This window comes from Ruditapes philippinarum, unplaced genomic scaffold, assembly GCF_026571515.1.
Source record: "Ruditapes philippinarum isolate M1 unplaced genomic scaffold, ASM2657151v2 ctg1805_1_1_1_1, whole genome shotgun sequence".
In the NCBI taxonomy this organism is placed as follows: domain Eukaryota; kingdom Metazoa; phylum Mollusca; class Bivalvia; order Venerida; family Veneridae; genus Ruditapes; species Ruditapes philippinarum.
Genome location: NW_026854855.1, coordinates 126,485 through 148,864, shown reverse-complemented (window position 1 = coordinate 148,864; position 22,380 = coordinate 126,485). Strand labels below are relative to the sequence as shown.

The 22,380-nt window shown below is 33.0% G+C and overlaps 1 protein-coding gene across 1 annotated transcript in view; it reads left to right on the top strand.

The window, feature by feature from the left end:
* The first annotated feature begins 5,392 nt into the window (after positions 1 to 5,392).
* Positions 5,393 to 22,380, top strand: part of LOC132741310 (serine-protein kinase ATM-like) — a 99,062-nt gene continuing 82,074 nt past the window's right edge. Inside the window, exons 1-8 of the mRNA XM_060729439.1 lie at positions 5,393 to 5,567; positions 13,511 to 13,594; positions 14,157 to 14,285; positions 15,779 to 15,923; positions 17,307 to 17,471; positions 18,469 to 18,634; positions 19,072 to 19,234; positions 21,827 to 21,931. Coding sequence (XP_060585422.1) covers positions 15,800 to 15,923; positions 17,307 to 17,471; positions 18,469 to 18,634; positions 19,072 to 19,234; positions 21,827 to 21,931 — 723 coding nt within the window. The 5' untranslated portion in view covers positions 5,393 to 5,567; positions 13,511 to 13,594; positions 14,157 to 14,285; positions 15,779 to 15,799. The remainder of the gene's footprint in view (positions 5,568 to 13,510; positions 13,595 to 14,156; positions 14,286 to 15,778; positions 15,924 to 17,306; positions 17,472 to 18,468; positions 18,635 to 19,071; positions 19,235 to 21,826; positions 21,932 to 22,380) is intronic.

Here is a 22,380-nt window from a genome sequence, read left to right as displayed (position 1 = left end):
TTGTAAGGATGAAGACCAGAAATAAACAGGTCAATACTTGTGAAATGGCAAATAATTTGGAAATTTTACTGAAAACTTCCAAATTTAAAGAAGACGCGATGAAAAATGGCATGTGAATTAGTTTTTGACACATAATACAAGATGTAAGACAAGCTTAATCATTAAAGTTTAATCTAGCACCTAAAACTCATTTTTGAACGATAAAAATAACCATTTTTAACGAGTGTTTTTGTAGTATATACAGATGTTTTCCGACGAACTCCGTGACAGTTATCACAAGAACTCCTGAACAAGTTATCATAAGAACTCCATCCTTCGTGTAACACTTCCTCCCCCGTGTGTAATAGGGTTTATAAGCGAACAGCATGGATCCTGTGATGTTTTTATTATCTGCTTGATTGCTCTTAGGCATGACACTTGATTACACAAGCTGTCAAAACTGTTATTTATGGGATATTTCATGAAAAAGGTGAGAAAGTTAATTTCAGAGAGGTTTAATGTTGCTTTATGCACATTTATTTTGTGAAGAAATAATGTCTTACATGATATGTGAATTATGTACATCATACATAATTAATATTGAAATCAGAGCAAAGAAAATTTGATATTAAAAAATTTCTTCAGAAATAAGTTTTCTTCTCATCAGATGTAACATTATAACATACTTTCATATTGTATTTGAAGGTTAAGATACATATTAATTGTTTGTTCATACAAAATGACTAAAATACGCCCTGGTCATAACGTGTGTAAGCAATGATAAGAATATCCACAATTAAGACCACCCCACAATTAAGACCACTTTGGTCCAGTCCCGATGGTGGTCTTAATTGAGGGTTTTTACTGTAATACATATATAAAGGGGCGTAAAAATATAATCGGATTCATTTGCATATTATCAACATATAACACCATTGAGAATCGGTATAGGTATATGGTCAATCATCAGTTAATGTGCGTTAAAGAATATCATTTTTATTGTTATCAACAAGTTCGAGAACGAAAACTGCTGATTATGTTTTTACTTTTTTTTCTTTTTTTATGAAAGTGAGCAAGTTAGAAATAATATAGTCAAATTTTGGTATAATTGGTTTAAGTAGCTTCACTGAGGCCGTAAACTTTAAAACATAAAACTTGAATTACATTTCGTGCTTAGGCACAAGAAAAATATGAAAAATATTAATATTACGTATAACATAAGCCAGGTCCATACACTTGGATAATAACCTTCCCTTTTCACGCGAACAAGCTCTTATTAAGCGGACGAAAAGCGACAAATATTGTTATTATATTTTCGGCATTCGATTCCATTTTAAAGGAGATAAATGTTCATAAGGAAAACGTTTTTAGTTTATTTTTGTATTAAAAAACAACAACAAAAAAACGGTTTGTATCTGTAAATTACACGTGATGTTAGTTTAAAGTAACATTATTTTTTATTGGTCGGCTACTACCCTAAATACCGTACATTTTTGGCGCCGCCCTTTTTAATTTTATATTGTAAGAATTTTTCATTTATGGATTTAAAAAATGGTATTTGGCTTCGTTTACAGAAATTAAAAAGGGCTCAAGTTGTTGAAATATTAGTATTTATATGTTAAAAACTATGTACCGATCAGTGAAAACTTGAGTAAAATCCAATGGTAATAAAAGTATGTCAAATCATTTTGAAAGTAATATGGGTGTAGGGGAGACATTGACTTTTCTTTTTATATCGTATAGGAACCTTATCGTACATTTGAAATTGGCCAAAGCTACAAAAATTTGGAATAGTTTTAACGTCTCATCACTGTGTTGAATAAACTTGTTTAAAACAAAACTACGTTCTGCTTAAAGTTATTTGAAATTGAAAATAGCATTTAATTATATTATGCCATGTAAACCACAATAATCAGTTTCTTTATATTTGGCCTGCTGACCAGATGACTTATTTAAAATCAGATTACTGTCCTCCCTTGACAATATTTACTTTATACATGCACTAGTGATCTGGGAGGCCAAGTTATAATGATACGGAATATATTGTGTGAAGTTTCAACTTTGTATAAATCATTTGTTCTGATATAATTAATTTAGTTTTTATGTTAACGTTTGTTTTATACTTATAAATATTGTTCTTTATTTCTATAATACATTGTTTATCATTGCAAGTGATGTCACAGTCTTATATGATAAAACACTTGCCATACACATCTTCGGTTCGAATCCAGATGGGGACATTGGAGGATTCGTTCAAGTGAGAAAGCTATCCGACTAACGTACTGTTCCACAGAGATGCCTGTCCGTGCCTGAAATAATGCACAGAGGAGCACCTGAGGTCTTCAAGTTGGAAAGTCGCCACTATGTTGGTGCGACGTAAACCCCAGCCCAAAGAAATAAACATGAAAAAATATGAGCCAAGAACATTTTAAAATTGTTCGTATGCGCTTAAATGGGTTTACAGGCTGGTCTGTCTCTGTTCTGGTGGGAATATATATCGTGATAGGATTATTCAAATAATAGGTATACTAAGTTACCGAGAAAATGTTATGAAAAATCATCATAATCATGTATATCTTATTTCAGTTTTGTTTTTATTATTTTGTAGTTAAGGAATAGATATTTGTTCATTAATTCATTAATTTAACACAGTTTCAACAAACACGAACTTGATAATAGTTTAAATACTTTGAAACTAGCAAATTTTTTCGAAAAATGAAATGTATATATAGAAATTCATTCATTTGTGTTTATATATGTTTCACAGTTGCTATAACCACTGAGTTTGAAAATTTTGAAAACTTAGAATGATATCGATCATTTTACAACATTTTCATTATTTTTGTTATTTATTTTTTTCTTTATTTATTTTCCTTTTTAATTTTCATATTTTTCTTTCACATATACACGTATGTCAATGAAATGTGTATGATGCTGATGTGTAATTAGTAAAATCAATAAATTGTATATAAATTGTTGTTGCTGTTGTTATAAACTTATAAATGTCCCCATCTATGCCAGAAGTATCTATATCGGAAGATGGTGTGAAGAAACTTTTAAAAGACCTAAACCCAAATAAAGCTTCTGGTCCTGACCAAATATCCCCTAGGTTATTAAAAGAGCTCCATCAAGAGGTTACTCCCATACTGACCCACATCTTCCAGATCTCACTTAAAACAGGTATTGTCCCAGAAGACTGGAAGCATGCAATAATTGCCCCAGTTTACAAAAAAGGCCCAAAATGCAAACCCAGCAATTATAGACCAATCTCCCTCACATGCATAGCGTCCAAATTGATGGAGCACATCTTAGTGTCCAATATTATGTCCTTTTATGATAAACACAACATCCTTAGCCCCTATCAACATGGCTTCAGGTCAAAACGGAGTTGTGAGTCCCAGCTAGTAAGCTTCTCCCAGGAAATCCATGACAATCTTGAAAGTGGCCAACAAACTGATGTCATAGTCATGGATTTCAGTAAGGCATTTGATTAGGTGGACCATCACAAACTTGTGAGTAAACTAGAAAGATTGGGTATAAGTTATGAGGTTACAAATTGGGTCCATTCCTTCCTTAAGTCACGCTCCCAGCAAGTTGCAGTTGAAGGTCAAAAATCAGGAATTCTACCAGTTCTCTCAGGTGTCCCCCAAGGCTCGGTATTAGGTCCCTGTCTTTTCCTTTCTTACATCAATGACCTCCCAGATAGTGTCAAAAGTAAGGTTAGACTCTTTGCAGATGATACTGTTGTCTACCTAACCATCAGATCTAAACAAGATGCCCAAACCCTCCAAGATGACCTTCATGCTTTAGAAAAATGGGAAAAAGACTGGTCCATGGAATTCAACCCTGACACATGTGAAGTTCTCAGGATAACAAGAAAAAGAAACCCTGTAATATTTCCTTATACCCTCCATAACATCCAACTTAACTCAACTCAAGAAGCGAAATACTTAGGAGTCACTATTAGTCAAGACCTTTCATGGACCAAACATATAAACAACATCACATCTAAAGCAAATAACTCCCTCAGATTCATTAGAAGAAATGTTAAAACTCCAAATAAAAAGATAAAAGAAACTGCATATAAGACCTATGTTAGACCTCAGGTTGAATATTGCTCCATAGTTTGGCATCCTTGGCAGAAATACTTAATTTATAAGATAGAGCAAGTACAAAGATCAGCTGCTAGATACATTTTTAATGATTATGACTATACAAGTAGTGTCTCAAAAATGATAAATGATCTTAATTGGCAAACCCTTGAACAGCGTCGAAACATCAGTGCTGTAACCTACTTGTATAAAATCCAAAACAACATTGTTTTTGTTGACCACCAACACCTTACTCAAACAAGAAATCTGAACTACCTGATACCCTACTCGAGGACACAATATCATCAAAATTCTTTCTTTCCTAGGAGCATACGTCTTTGGAATAGCCTTCCCCTAACTGTTCAGTCCAGCCCCAGTTTAAACATCTTTACTGAGAGGCTTGACCCATTCTATAAATTCTAAACTGCACACTATGTTTTTAGATTAATAGTCTTGTAGAACTTTTATTCTTTTAACTTTTTAATTTGCATATAAATAAATTCTTTTATTAACAGTTCCCTGACAACGCGCCTGCTAGTCATAATCAGAATTGATTGTTAAGCAGTATGATGTAGATGTAGATGTTATATTTCGATTGTGTGTAAGCTGGAGCAAGGTGTTAATAACATGAAGTGTAAAACTTTGATATAAATAAAGCGTTTGTGTATTTTAAGGAGACAAAGAAATAACTCAGAGAATGCTAGACAGACTGTATTTATATAGATGATTTATGTTAACCAATACTTCTAAAATATATATTTACTCAAATAGGAAAGTGGTGTGAACCTACATGTAAAAGTATATACTATTTACTCAAATTGTGATTTAGCTAATCGTATATATTTTATTTCATTATGGTGTACTTTTGAAGCTCAAGATCTTTCGTTATTTTTTCCCAAATTTGACATATTGTCTTATGTAGGCCTATGAGATTTTCATGAAATTATGATCCTGCTACATAAATAACGTAGACCGACGTTGCATGTGCATTACTCATGTTACTTATATTTGTGTCAAGTTATTATTCGGACATAAGATATATGCCATAGGTTATTATTTTGTAACATGTATTATATTGATATTTACATGAAGTCATATCTAAATGATACATGGAGACCCTATCAAAACCTATAAATTTTAATCTGGAAATGAACCAGTTAATAAAGTTAGAGCTATATTAATAAATTGACCTTTGATATACAGTACTGGATTTATGATTGCATGGATTATATATAGGAATAAATCTAAATATAATTCTGTCTTGGTTCTTAAGTACTATTGGCCTACTGTATGGTACAGCATTTGAGTTCTTATGTTTCTCGTTTTACGCGAGAATGCACGAGGTCCGCCAAATGAAAATGAAAGTAGCGTGAAATGTCAATGTTGCAAAAATGTTCATTTTGTATTTGTTTACTTTTAAAATGGTTGAATCATCGAAGTATCAGAAAATAGAATGCAGTATATTTATAATAACACCTTAAACATTGCAATAATCAGGTGAACGATTTTTTGACGATATTGATAGATAGTTGATAGATCTACATTGAACGTAGCCTAATTAATTTGGCGTGAACGGTTTGACCCATTTTACAGACTTTTTTTTTTTCTTACTGTCAAACCGTTACGCCTAATTTTAACTGTCATTTTTACGCACGGAAAATCTACCGGCAACACTATCGATAGTTTGGACTGATTTTTACTGCTTAAACCTGAAAGTAACTTCAATGTCCTCTAAAAATCAATAGAATATAAATTCTTGTACTAACTTCTCCTAGAAAAAATATTAGATTGTACCTGTCTTAACGCATACATGCGATCTATTTCAAATTTGTACTGTATACACTATCTCCGGCGGACATGTTATGACGTCATCGTAAAAAATCGATTCCGTGAAAGCTGGTAGTAGCAACCAGTGTGTCTAGCAGGTAAGTGTGGGTTACGCATGAAGATTAAACTTCAAAAAAATATCGGGGAAATAAATCTATTCATTATTTTTAAATAAATTTGTGCATTATTAAATACTATTGAAAAGTATCAATGTGTTAAACCTAAAATACAATGGTAGCAAATAGGCTCCGTACAAGTACTGTTGTTTAATATTTTTAAATGTTTTAATACATGTACTCAACATTTATCAATAGATGGTTTGCCTTCTTGTTTACTGCTAATGACTGCCGATAAAATACTGACTTCATTTATACATGCTTTAAATGACAATTAAGAATGTAAAAAAATAAAGGAATTCTTTTTCACCTATTGCTGATATATATTATAATACCATATTAAACCTACTGATAAAGTTAAATGTCTTCTTGACATACTTTATTAATTTACTAAAAAAGGAACTTTATTGTGATCCAGCCATATGCTGTGTAACTATAAGGGAAGGGTCACATATTTTAATTGAAATAAATTTTAAGTAGAGGATATTAAAAAAAAGTCATTGAGAAGATAAGAATTTTCAAATGAACAGATTAAGAGACTTATACATGTATAAGGTGTATGTCTTGTTGTTTCATACTGTTTTGGTGACACTTTTGTTTGTGTTTCTTGCTGTTTTCTCGTCTATGGTAAGTATCTTTCCTTTGCCCCTAGTTTTATTTCTTTATTCCGCCCCCTCCCCCTTCCCCGAATTTCCTATCCCCTACCACTGTGCCAGTTTACTTAATGGTCCTATTAATCATTCATTTATTTATTTTCTTTGATTTTGATTTCCTTGTATGTTACCATTATTTCTTTATATTTATCATTTTGTATCATTTTAGTGATAAGCCAGACCGTGCTCTCTCTTGCGCCGTCCTGTTTTTGTTTAGGATCCTCCTGGGTTCCTTGCAAATGGTTCTTGTTCCTGGGTCGTGCGGGGGTTGCGTTCATTGAACGCGGCCTTTCCTTGTTCATGTTGTTTATCATATTTTATACTTGTATACCGAACCGAACCCTAACAAACAGATAATGATTATCAATACAAGGTTCGGCAAGCAAGCAAAGAAATGTAAAGAAAACAGAAAAAACTTATCCACATATCCACCCTCCAAAAAAACACCAAAAAACGCCTGAAACTGCAAAACCGAAACATAAATACACATGGGTGCCAAAGACGGCTCTGGTAGGTACATGTGCTCCCTTGCGCCGGTTTCAACAGAATTCATCACTTATTAAACATAATAATGTAGAAATTTTAATCAACACCCACAGATGTGTACAAAATACGGCGGTAATCATGGAACTTTCAATGCAACACATTCGAGGTGCCGTTCAATAAAAAGCGGGAACTAGATAACATGGAATTTTAAATGGATATAGGTTTTGGTGTCATTTTGCGACAGTCGTTCTAACAGACGACTACAGTAATCTAATCAGACTATTTCTCCCATCTGTCTTACATTGTTATGCTATTCTACGTCTTAAATAAGGGTCACTAAATTTCCGCTTGCTGCGTTTTTATCATAAACCCCGTCATATCTGTTCGACAATTGCATTTTACTGAGGACTGTCTGAAATTCCATTTTATAGTTTGAAATTTTAAGATTTTTTTCTCAGAATTTAAAGTTATTTTTGGTTGTTTTGAACTTCTTCCCCTACACAACTGTCCTCAATTTTTTTAAAAATAATAAACTAGAAATTGATAGGGAGTTTAATATAAATTGAAATTCTTCTTTGCTTCATCATGTATAGTATACTTATAATTCATTAAGATGTACCTACAATTACATTGTATTTTCATATGTGCGAAATCATGGCAGGGTTTTAAAATAAAAAGGCAGTTCAGAAATTTCACCTAATGATCACAGATGTTAAAAAATCCAACATTACAATTTCTAATTTGACAATTTAAATGGACTTTTAAAATGCAGTATGATCTGACGTCGGACATCTAAGTAAGGTTATCAGAATATCCTTTTCACATTTTATTTTTAATGCTGAAAAAAAAGTTATTCCTGCATAATTCATAATAAATAACTTAAACAAATTAAATTATAAAGCTTGACAAATACAATCGATTGCCGCCGATACCTGTGTTACACCATGGAAATTTTACAATTTTACCCTGTTTTACCCTGTCACCGCTTGCGTCATTTTCCAATATGGCCGCTTACAATAATTTTCAACGATTTAAAAAGTTAAAGTGGAATATTTAGACTTGTGTTCGACTTTAAAGTATGATAACTTGGAACCTTGCATAAAAAACTGTTCTCTTTCAGGTAATGTAGACCGTTTCTTTAAAACTTTTTTAGTTTTCGCTCCCAACAACTTCTAATTGGGAAGCGTCCGTGCATAAAAATGCAGTTCGTGGTTGGACTTGGAAAAAGACAGCGCCCGTCCAAAATTATCTCGGTGTCTCTTTGACAAGTCTAATTAGTTGGACTACATTGAACGATTCGTACCACTGACGATTCGTCCCACTTTAATATTCGACCTAAGTATTTTGTGTTGATTTGATTTGTTAAAAATTATTCTTAACGGCTAGACTTTTTTAACATTTATCACATTTTTTTCTCAATATTTAACAATTTGCTTCTCTAAAATCACTCAAATTATTTCTAGGTTTATAGGGTTATATACATTTACAATACATCTACAGAATACTGCTTCAAAATCGTTTACGATTACACTAAGCAGGTATACATTGTATACATTGAATTGAGAGACAGCTATGAGATACAAGGGAATCTGGGAACCTGTCACTAGCACTTATTGAATCAGTTTTTTCCCCCCTACTTAAGGAATGGTGCCGGTACCGGACAGATTGGGGGAAAAAATCCATCGGTTTGACTCAAATTGGGAATTTTACATAGGATGCAAAATATTCTTTGGGAATTTTTTTTCCAGGGAGACATAAAAATGATGCATAATATAATCTTTAAAACCATGTATTATTAACTTTAAAGTTAAATGATTATTTTTGCTACTTGAGGTTGAAAAAAAATTGATAATCATAACAATTGTACATAAATAATGTTAAGGAAGTGACTAGCCGTACGGGCCCGTACGGCTAGCCAAAAGTTTAAGCCGTACGTGAGTCACATACAACTAGCCAGGACTTACTGTATTGTTCAGCCATACAGCATCGAATAAATAATGATCAGAGTTGAATAAATAAAAAGAACATTGAGAAAAAAAACAACGGTGAAAAGCAAAAATAATTGTATAATTTTCAAGTACAGTAGATAAATATCGAACATCAAAGCACAATCGATTAATAAGCCTCCAGTGATTTTCCTGCTTATATAACAGACTCCGATAAAAGGCCTCTTCCCAATTGAGATTTTCTTTAAAATCATGCAGTTTTCCCAAAAATCTAAACTTAAACCAGCTTTTTTACTCCCCAAATCAGCAATTTTAGCGATGATTTTCCCAAAATCTAAAGGCTACGGCCTCTTCCCAATTAAGTGAGAAAAATCACTGGCCTCAATTAAAGGCATTTAAAGCCTACCCAGGGACTGACAATAGAATTTTAAAATGTGTTTTACGGAACATGCAAACTTTCCTTAATGATGGACATACTTCTAAACCGTCGGTAATTGACGCAATTATCAGAGCCCAACAACAAAAATTTTTCATTATAAAGGTGTCGAAAATTAAACTTAATGAAACAAAAACAGATTATCATCAAAATTTTGTAAACTATTTCAATTGATGTTATTTAACTGCGCCCAAACACTATTTTTTCTCAACGTCTTGAGATGACGAAGATCGATATTCGTACTTTTTTTACTGTAGCCAACAAGGCGATATTAATGTCTAAAAAGTAAACAGACAAAGACAAATGCTGCTTATTGGTTAACATATGCATTTTCGACTTCAATCTAATTTTGAAAATGCCGTACGGCTATAGCCAATACAGTATGTCCTTGCTAGTCGTATGTGACTCACATACGGCTAGAACTTTTGGCTAGCCGTACAGGCCTGTACTGCTAGCCACTTCCTAAACGTTTAGGTGTGAAACTAAAAGTACGAAATTAATCAGGTACGAATATCACTCATGTGGTTATACTTGGTTTTTATCGCATATCACTTGTCAATGGCCAGTGATTTTTCTCACTTAATTGGGAAGAGACCTTAGCCTCTTGATTTTGGAAAAAATACCACTAAAATTGCTGATTCGGGATGTAAAAACGCTGGTTTAAGTTCAGATTTTTGGGAAAACTGCATGATTTCAAAGAAAATTTCAATTGGGAAGAGGCCTTTTTTCGGAGTCTGTTATATAAGTAGGAAAATCACTGATGGCATTTCTGTTTTTGTTTACCTTTAAATTTGCCGATTTTTGAGGAAATTTTGTGTTATTTTGGGAATTTATCAGTCATGAATTGGAAAATTTGTTGTCTATTTTCTATTGGGAACGGTGCCGTTTTCCGGTATCAGTTATATAAGGAAAAAAAAAACACTGTGAATATATCCCTTCAGTGATTTTTTTTCCAATTTTCAAAACAACCTGTGGTTTTCTAAAGGGGAAAATACAGCACAATAAATCAGAAAACGGGGAAAACCTGAAATCATATTTCAACAACTGAAAATGTAATTTACCCACACATTTTATATAAAATTTCAATTTCAATTCAATTTAACATGCATGGTACATAGCAGAGGCTATCTTTAGGGACAGATTTCTAACTTCTACCTGATATTAGACAGATGCTGTTAATTAATAAGTCATGATTCAGGTAAGGAAGAGCACAAGGCATTTTAGGGGAAAATATAAGCATTTTTAGGGGAAAATTTACCTATTTTGGGCGAGGGGAAAGTTCAACAGCCTTAATTCGGCTGTAAAATACAGTGAAAAAATCACTGCCCTTGGTTCTTTTACATGCCCAGTGATATATATATATGCGAGGATTACCTGTCCTACCAGTACACCTCTAGGTAGGTGGGAAATACTGAAAGTGTCTGTGAAAAATCCTAAGGATGTTACCCAGAATTGAACCCGAGACCTCAGGAGTGACAGTCAGTGGTCTAACCAACTGAGCTATCGCGCCATCTATGTAAGTAAGTGTTATGGGTAAGGGTTAGTTTTGTAAGTTAAAGTTAGAGGGTTAATTAGGATTATAAAACATGTATTTCACAGACAGATATGAACTAAATCGTTTTTGAAAAGTGACAAAAAACTGTACACACAATTATCATTAGACCTAATAGAAAAGAAGCAAAAATAACGTTGGTATCCATATGTTACTATGTCTGTCTGTACAAATTTGAGTGACATAATGGGATCAGTGATTTTCCTACTTATATAACAGACTCCGAAAAAAGGCCTCTTCCCAATTGAAATTTTCTTTAAAATCATGCAGTTTTCCCATAAATTTGAACTTAAACCAGTCTTTTCACTTCCAAAATCAGCAATTTTAGCGATAATTTTTCCTGAAATCAAGAGGCTCAGGCCTCTTCCCAATTAAGTGAGAAAAATCACTGGGGATGAATATCCCTGTTCATTACATAAAGTCTTATACTTGTAGGGAAAAGGTTGCTTATAGGGTTTTTGAGATTAGATCAATGATAAATCACATCAGCTCATAGAGGACAAACTTATCAGGACTACTCAAAAACTACCGGTGCAATTTCAACCAAACTTCACAGGAATGTCTGGACTGCTCCTCATAAACTTCTGGTGCAATTTCATCCATACTTTACGGGAATGATCAGTACCAAGTTTAGTTGTGCATAGAGTCAGCATGTTCCTGTTCAATGATTTCTCTTTAAGTTATGACCCTTTATTTTTATATTTTTAAAGTTTTGTCAGCACAAATTACGAGACACAAATTTTCCAAATCAGACATAGTTTGCACAACATCTCCTATACTGCAATAAATGCAATTTTAGTGAAATTTTACAGGATTTATTAGTACCTTGAGTACTTTCACATATTAAATGGATTTTTTGGTTGAATGTTTTTATGCTCCCAGAAAAATTTCGGGGGAGCATATAGTCGGCGCTTTGTCCGTCTGTCCGCACTCACAGGAGAGTAATTATGTGGCTAGAGGGACAATAGGTAACTGTTCTTTCTCTTTGATGTCATTCATTCCGTAATGCTTTTATGTGGCTATTTTCTTTTGTGTGGCTAAAAAGAACAATAGAGAGAACAATAGAGAAGCCACATAATTACTCTCCTGTTAGAACGTCCGTCTGTCCGTCCATTGTCTTGTCCGGAGCATAACTTGAAAACCCTTGGAGATAATTTGTTGAAACTTCATACAGTGGTAGAGGGCATTGAGGGGGAGTGCAGTGTCAAAAAACCATAACTCTATTTTGCCCAGTTTTTTATTATCTCCCCTTATAGAAAAATCTTGTCCGGGGAATAACTCTAAAACTATAAGAGATATCAACATGAAACTTTGTGGGTGAATAGATCTCAATGGATAGATGTGCAGTGCATAAGAACAATAACTCTTTTTGTCCTTGTTTTGGAGTTATTACCCTTTGTTTATTGTAACACTTTGAACTTTGTCCGGAACATAACTCTAAAACTATAAGAGATATCAAGATGAAACATTGTAGGTAGATAGATCTCATTGAGTAGAGGTGCAGTGCAAAAGAACCATAACTCTGTTAAGCCTCATTTTTGAATTATCTCCCCTTTTAGAAAAATCTTGTCCAGGACATAGCTGTAAAACTATAAGAGATATCAACATGAAACTTTGTAGATATATCTCAATGGGTAGATGTGCAGTGCACAAGAATCATAACTCTGCCTTTCCTAATTCTGGAGTTATTGCCCTTTGTTTAGTTTTACTTTTTGAAGTTGTCAGGGACATAACTCGGAAATCATAAGAGATATCATCAAGAAACTTTGTAGGTTGATAGATCACATTGATTAGAAGTGCAGTGCAAAGAATGGTAACTCTGCCTCGCCTAATTTTGGAATTATTGCACTTTTGAACTTTTTACAGGGACATAAACTCTGAAACTACAAGAGGTGTACTTTCCTGTGTCCAAAAACCTATTTGGGGAGCATCACCCGGCTCAAACCGGGCTCTTGTTTGGCTGAGTTATGGAGCTTGAATCAAAAACAAGCATTTTGCTATGTTAATGATTTTTGTGTCTCATGCTACAAAGTAGTTGCAACACATTATAAAGCATCAAACTGTCCAATCATCCCTCTATACAACTGCTAAATTAAGCTATCATCAGGTGAAACATGTCATCACTGATTGCTCTAAGCCTCTTGTTTAAGCAAGAAGAGCGCTTATGCGCCTCAAACTTATTAAATCCCTCACATTGTGGGCTTCAGGTTTAAAGGCATCCTCATGCTTCAGCAGATGTTTTGCATGAGAAAAAGGTTCATTAGCGTTATATTGAATGCAAAGTCTTTCTTTGATATTATTATTATTAATACCTTGAAATACATTCAAATTGATGGTCGCCAATATGGTTTATTCGGTTAGGGAGGGTAGGTAAACCAAACACACACAAATTTAAATTGACTCAACTATGTCTACTAATTTCAGGCTATAAAACGATGGACAGGCAGATTTCAGATGTTTATAACATATGTCGTGATTTGAATTTCTGAACGAGGTCCAGAACGTAGGGTGAGTAGTCAGAGTACATTATACCATAAATTTGTGTTTTAAGAATAAGTAAAAGCACTTGGTTATATTTCCAAGTTGCCTTTTTATTGCCTCCACCACTTTAGGGTTATATTTGTTTCAAGTTTGCCCTTGTATGTGTGTCTGTTCATCCTGCTGTACATTACAGCTGTCAACAATTAAAACAATATTTACGGATATTGTTCAGTAGATAAACAATACAAAATCAATACAAAAAAAAAAATCAATAAGTTTGAGTTGATTTGATAAAATGTCTAGAAACAAGGAAAAAAATTCACTCAAAACATAAACAGAAGCAGGTTTGATAAAGCATGTAAACTTACCCATCTAGGTATTGTGTCTTATTACGTTTAAATGTTGAATTCTGCTTAAGCCAGTGCTAGGGGGCGTGGACAGAAGTTTGTACTTTACGGTACCGTCCATGAACAGGCTCAACAAACCCCAAGCCTGCAACATTTTCAATTTTTTCCATGTTGGGCTTTGTAAGGGATTCTTGTTTTCTCTGTTTTATACATTTGAAACAACTAAACATTCTTCCTTATAGAAAGCTGCTGTGAAGCTGAAAAATGTACTATCCCATTCAGCGACAAAAAAGGCACTGGACAAAAGTCATGAGAAGAAGCTGTCATCTAAGAGCTCAAGCAAGGTCTTCTCATGGGAAAGTGTGTTTAGGGTAAGTTCTATGGAATAAGGTGAGAAATGTATGAAATTTGTTGTGTGTCTTGACAAAAGGAGCAAAAACACACTTTTAGGTACAGATAGAATAGGATGGTTATCCCCCCACCACCACCCAATTTTTCTCATTTGTTTGTTTCAATTATGATTCTTTTTAATCATGCATGCAAAGTACAGGAAAATTTTCTACTTCAGTTTAAATTTTCCTTATTTACCTGTGTAAAAAAGCAGTTCTCCCAGAAAGGCACTCATTTTAAACATCTTTTCTAAGAATAAAATGACTGGAACATTGAGTTAAATATTGTTTTCATAATTTAATGTGAATGAGTCTGTACAAGAAATAATCACCAACACTCGATTTTTTTTTCTTAATCTAAAACTGCCATATATCGCATTTTTTTTAATAAAATTCTTTTTTTATCCCCCAAAATTTGGGGGAGCAAAGCTTTTTGCCCCGTCAATCCTTCATCGTCATCCTTTCCGTCCGTACGTCCCAAATCTTGTAACGCAACTCCTTTAAACCGGAGGGCAGATTTGTTTAAAACTTACGGGGATAACAACCCTTAATGTGTAGAGGGTTATTTAAAGGGGGGTTTTTCGCTGCGACCAGTTTTACAAAATTAGGGCCCTTTTTTTGTTTTTTCACTAGATAATGTAAAAATTTGGGAAACCAACTCCCTTAAACCTGTTAAATTTTTTGCTTAAACTTACAGGGATGAACAACCCTTAATGTGTGGATGGTAGTAAAGGAAGGAATTTTTGTTGCGACCCTAAATTTAACAGAATTATGGACCTTTGTTGATTTTTTCACTATATACTATGTAGAAATTTGTGAACGCAACTCCTTCTTAACCGGATGGCAGATTTTTGCTTAAACTTACAGGGATGAACAACCTTAAGGTGTAGATGGCAGTAAAGGAAGGAATTTTTGCTGCGACCAAATTTTACAGAATTATGGCCCTTTGATGATTTTTTCACTAATACTATGTAGAAATTTTGTGAATGCAACTCTTCTTAAACCGGATGGCAGATTTTGCTTAAACTTCCAGGGATGAACAACCTTGATGTGTAGATGGCGTAAAGGAAGGAATTTTTGCTGCAACCAAATTTAACAGAATTATGGCCTTTTTGATTTTTTCATTATATACTTTGTAGAAATTTTGTGAACGTAACTCCTCTTAAACTGGATGGCAGATTTTGCTTAAACTTCCAGGGATTTACAACCTTAATGTGTAGATGGTAGTAAAGGATGGAATTTTTGCTGCTACCAAATTTAACAGAATTATGGCCCTTTGTTGATTTTTAGTTTTCAACTTGTGGCACATGTAGTCCAAAAAATATTTGACCTAGAGTCATAAGATTGACAGAACAGTGGCGTGTGGGGGCATCCGTGTCCTATGGACACATTTCTAGTTTCTTTGAATAATGCAGTGTTTGAAGTGTTTTTGCACACAAGAGGTTCATTTTTGCTATCATCTTGAATAATTTCAGTCTGTGTGTATTTATGTTACCATGGAAACCGAAGAGCTTCAGAATGCCAACCAGGAAGTCTCGCGTACAACACTTAGCAATAGAGAGTCTAGAAAACAAGAAATAAGTGCACTTGTGAAACATGTGATTAGGCTTGCTGACAAAGGTTAGAAGTTTGATATATTATTTACTGTCAGCAATTATGAGGTTATAGCAAGCATCAGTTATGAATACAGATTTTTTGGAGCTTCCAACATGTTGTTTTGCTATACAAATATTGTTTTAAAATCCATTCTGTTTGTTTCCCAATTTTATGATTACTTTCTCAAAATCTTGAGGTTTACAAGTATCATTTCTGATCCAGATTTAAGGCTTTTCTAATATGGTCTACTCGAGTTTTACTCCCAAGTCCATAAATGATATTTATATTTTAGAAATATACCTATGATTTATTTGACAAGATCTTTATCTTGGTTCAATAGACTACATGGATAGATGATAAACTATGTTAAAAGCTAAAATCTGATAAACAATAAGTTCTTTTCTGCGTCAAAAAAAAAATGTAGCAAAATGATAGGGAGTGATAAAGTCACTGCAAATAATTGTATGTACAGTGTAATAACTTTTAGCACTTAAGCAGCTGGAAACAAAAATAATCAGTTTGTGCTACCAGTTTAGAGCCAGGCCAGCCTACAGGTTCAATGCATTCTGACCAGGATGTAATAATTGTCACTGACATTTGAAAACGGTGTCTAAAATTCAAGCCAAGAAGACTGGAAAAAAGTGACTTCTCTTATTAGGCAAAATAGAGAGGTATATTCACTAACAGAAATAAACAGTTGTAGCTTGTATCAAGATTTGACAGTTTTTATCAATATTGTCTTGGATGATGAATATCCATGATATATTGATATTGCGATATTCAATGACAGCCCTACTTATGATAAGTCACAAATGATACGACAGAAGAGTATTACGGCCGTCTCTGCATGCTCATCTGTTTATGAATCTGTCTATTTATTCACTTCATTAAACACAGATCTATATTTCTTATGTCAGTGAGACTAAAAAAGGATTGGCGCTTGAATGATAAAATGCTAAAATCTTGTCTTTTCACCCAACGGATTGAACTTTTAAGGTCTAATTCATCTTTTCACACCAATTTATGTATGATAATGAATGAAAAATGTAAGAATCATAAAAAAAGAAGATATTTGAGCCCCGTCTTGACAAAACAAACATAGTGCGTTTGCGACCAGCATGGATCCAGACCAGCCTGCGCATCCTTGCAGTCTGATCAGGATCCATGCTGTTCGCTATCAGTTTCTCTACTTGTTATAGAGATGGTAAGCGAACAGCATGGATCCTGATCAGACTGCGCTGATGCACAGGCTGGTCTGGATCCATGCTGGTCGCCAACACATTATGTTGGTTTTGTCATGACACGGCTCATTTGTATATTTTGTGCTAATGATTTCTGCAAGTGTATGGAGGTACTGCTTCAGTCCTGTAATGAGTTAAATTAAACTTGTGTTATGTTGTGTTATAGGAAGCCCCAAATTGAAGGGTAGTCTGTTATTTGATCATATACGAAAGATTTTACATGAGGAATATACACGTGACTCATACGGGCAAGATTACTGTAGTATACTACTGAAGAATGTCTTGTCAGTCAGGAAATATATGGTGGAATTAAACACGAAAGAATGGCATGGTAAATAAGCTTGTTATCTATATTATTTTTATTTGATGATTGCTTTTGTACAAATTGTGTAATATATAGTTTAGTGTGGTTGTGCACATATCTTAATGTGAAATGATATTTTTTGTACATTAAAATCATCTTTGTCAAAAGTTAAAATAAATTAAATACTACAACTTGTTAATTGCTGACATGATATATTGGAGAATATAGCCTCATTGATACAACTGTAAATGGTGGCCCTATCGGAGGGTTATTTTACCGGAAGGTTAGTTACCAGAGGATAATATACATATAGATTTCAGAATACTATAGCCTGACTGAGACAACTTTTATTGGTGGCCCTACCCGAGGGTTACATACATAGACTATAAATGTGTTCTTCCTATATATTTTGTCAGAAACTTAAAACAACAAATTTAAGATCAGATATGATGTTAATAAGATCAAGAAAGTTACTTCTACTTTTGAACTCAAACCATCTTTTATTCTACAATAATGCACTCAAAATTGACATCTATTTCTTAAACAAACATTTCTTTATACCAGAATAAAAGAAAAGAATATAATGGTTCAGAAATAACAGGCTTAATTTTAAGGAAGCAGTGTAAGGATAAGTAAAGAATAGATTCTTTGTTTGATATTGTTCAGTATTTAGAAATTAATGATAGTTTACTATTGAGTATAAATGTTTAAAATGAAGCACAGTTTGTTTGTTGGTTTGGTTTTAATGCCAACTTTAACACATTTTTTTGTCATATCTCTACAGCCACATAATCTCTGCAAGTGTCCGACTGCTTTTATGAAATGATTTGAATTAGCCGAGGGAGATCGATTGTCGGGAAAATAAATCACAATTGGACAAGTTAATTTTCTACTCAATGGTATAGCAGAGTTGGAAGGTCACCATGGCATTATATAACTGTAACTGTGAATATGTAAGTTAACACAAAAAGGAAATAAATTCCATGAGTTTGACTAAAAATATTTTTTCTCCTCTCAATTTCAGAGCTTCTGTTTATGTTTTTCAAACTTTTTAATGAAGCAGATGTGAAGATAGACAAGCTTGTATTGTCACAGATTATTCATTCTCTAATCAATGGAGTAACTTCACAGTGTGATGTTAGACCAAAGAAAATTCTAGCTTTCTTCACAGAATTTTTTTCCAGAGCTAAGTAAGTATTATGATATAGGATAATCATATATCAATCTTTTCATATTTGATTTGTTTTAATTGAAAAGAAGCTATATCTGATAATTGTTATTATCTTTATAAGATTTATGATCGTGATACTGATAGGGCTGCAGTATGGTTTAGACCAATTTAGATTATTACCCTTTCGATTTATGAATATTCGATTCTAATACCTACAGTATTCTTTAAATGATCTCTATAGGAGTTTTTAAAACCAGACTTTGATCATGATGAATTAAATTAAATTCTTTGAAGTCATTTTGATGTTATAAAAATTGCTTCTAATTGTTGTAATATTGTAACAGCTAGCTATCAATGACATAATAGTAGGTGAAAGCTTTAAGCAACAATAACTTTTGAATATAGATATGTACATAGGGATAGAACATATATTGATGTATTTTAATTATTTAACAGATATCAGAAATCTTCATTGTTGTTACAACATATGCTGTCAGCTTTAAATGTGTTCATAGAGAGCATAGGGCCAACATCACGAGTACAAGTGTGTAAGCTGGGAGAAGAGATTGTACCGAAATTGCCCTACCTATGGCATAATGTCGCATCGGAGGAATTAAAGGTATAATTTAAGCAAGACTTAAGGGCATCCATGTCAACGTGGTTGAGATAGTTTATCTAGAAATAATATCTTACATTTGGAGAAAAGAGCTATCTAATTACTTAAACAAGACGAGTAATTCTATCTGAATGCCAGCTTGTTCTTAAATTTACTTATAATAATGGGTATTTTTGGTCTAACTGATTGGCATTTTTGGTCTTACTAATGGGTATTTTTAGCTCGACTATTCGAAGAATATGAGAGCTATTGTAGTCGCCCCGGCGTCGGCGTCAGCGTCCGCGTCGGCGTCTGCGTTGGTTAAAGTTTTTTGTAAATTCAAATATCTCAATTATTACTTGAGATATTCAATTGAAACTTACAATACTTATTTATAGTAACAAAGTACATCAGATTGACAAGTTGGATAACTCTGCCTACAATATTGACAGAATTATGCCCCTTTTTAACTTAGAAATTTTGGTTAAAGTTTTTTGTAAAGTCAAATATCTCAATTATTGCTTGAGATATTCAATTGAAACTTACAATACTTATTTATAGTAACAAGGTACATCAGATTGACAAGTTGGATAACTCTGCCTACAATATTTACAGAATTATGCCCCTTTTTAACTTAGAAATTTTGGTTAAAGTTTTTTGTAAAGTCAAATATCTCAATTATTGCTTGAGATATTCAATTGAAACTTACAATACTTATTTATAGTAACAAGGTACATCAGATTGACAAGTTGGATAACTCTGCCTACAATATTGACAGAATTATGCCCCTTTGGAACTTAGAAATTTTGGTTAAAGTTTTTTTGTAAAGTCAAATATCTCTTTATTGCTTGAGATATTCAATTGAAATTTAAAATACTTTTTTATAGTAACAATGTACATCAGTTTGCAAAATTGCATAACTCTGCCTGCAATATTTGCAGAATTATTTGCCCCTTTGAAACTTAGAAATTTTGGTTAAAGGTCTTCAAAGATATTTACTTGAAACTTTACACATGCACTTAGGGTCATAATTGGAGGGTCATAATTGTATGTCACTGACCAAGTTCCATAACTCTGTCTTGCATTAAGGCTGATTCATATCCCCTTTTCTACTTAGTGTCTTGGTTAATGTTTACATGCAAGTTTTACATATCTCAATAACTATTAAAGATATTTATTTAAAACTTCACATATGCATTTAGGGTCATAATTGTAGGTCACTGACAAAGATCCATAATTCTATCTTGCATTTAGGCTGATTTTTCTCCCCTTTTTCAACTTAGAAATTCATGGTAAAGTTTTGCTTGTAAGCTGTTATCTCAATAACTACTGGAGGGTTTGTGCCTTTTTTGGGACAATTTTATGCATTCATAATAATAAAGCAGTGATTTACTTGATAAAACATCTAAATAACAAGCCTTTGTACCTTTTCTGTCAAATTTATGTATTCATAGGTAATTAGTATTATTATACGCAATAAAACTCCCTTGTGACATTACCTTCCAAATAGTCAAGCCAATACTGTATAATTAGACTCTCTCTAAGGCCTATAACATGAATTTATAAAAAAAAATTAGCCCTTTTGTGAACTTAAAAAATTTAACAGTATCAAGGCTCTTTTACTATCAAGCACTTAGAATAGTCGAGCGTGCTGTCCTACCGACAGCTCTTGTTAGTTTAACTATTTGGTATCTTTGGTCTTTGTCCGCTTTCAGATATGATGTCGAGTTAGCTTTAAAGTACAAGTGTGACTCTTGGGACTTTTGCAAAACTAACATATTGCTTCTTAATTGTTATGTCAATTGAAATAGTGTATAAAGCTTTAAATCTGCTTTGAAATAATACAAAATGATTGTTTGAATTTTGGAAAAGAATTATTATAATTATATGGAAATACCTGGATGAAAGAAATATGTTTAGTATATAGCTTTGAGAGCAATGACATATCTATATGAAATCATTGCATAATGGTTAAAACTCTACTTAAAATAGCAGCATAATATTTTGTTTGGGAACATATTATTTTGTTTATGTGCAGTAGTCATGTGTGATTTATAACAGAGACTTTCTATTTTACAAATCTTTCGAGAATCCACTTGAAGATTATGGAGACAACAGTATTTTATAATTATTCAATTTTATAAAAATATTTCACGAGTGATTGAGAAACTATTTGTGTGAGTGTTAAATTTTTTTATGTTTAAATAAGTTTTGTGAGATTTTCATATGACTGTAATCCTCAAAAGCTTGAATTTTTGACATGCACATGAATAAAAAATATTACATATAAAGCAAAGTTAAAGTACTGAAATTGCATATTGTTTCAAGATTGTTGTTTTACCTATCAAGTGTAACAATCTAGTTCAAATATGCCAGTAGTGTATACTTTATGTAAACTTTCATTCTAGTATACTGTTATACTAATATATTAAGAAACATTTTTGATCGGTAGTGGAATCAAGATATACTTACATAGTCGCAGACTCGGTCTTTTTATGCATAGCAATGTTCATATTTCCTTGTGATACAATAGTTGTAGTCCAAACCCAAGACTTTTATTATAACATATGTAACAGGATTATTTCCACTTATTGTGAATATGTGTTAAATTTGCAGGATGAGTTGTTGAAGTTTTTGCAGACCCAGATGTGGTGTCATCACCCTAACGGCCTGAAGAATGGCTCGCCTGGAGCTTACGCTGTTCACTGGGACAAATGGATGGTCAGTGAATACAATTATAGTACACCATCTAAAGCATTATATAACTGCAAAAGAAAAATACTTTATGTACTCTTCTACAAGTTTAAAGTGACATAATGCTCATTTTTTCGATGTTAAGCTAAACTGAATTGAAAATATATATCAAATCATTGAAATGATTGACTGAAAATGGTGATTGACCAACAGTTGAAATTGTAAAAAATGATTAAGATATAATATAATCTGCCTTAATAAAACTGCCCCACTCATTTTATAAATAAAACATTACAGGTAAATTCTGATGGATATTTACATAAATTTTATACGGCCATTATCATTCATGTGAAGTAAATTATTAAATTGAAAGAAATTATCGTAAAATGCAAACTTATTTTGACTTTCACCTGTTCTTTACTATATACCCATGGATTGGCATAATGTCACTTTTATAACTTTACTGTACTTCAAAA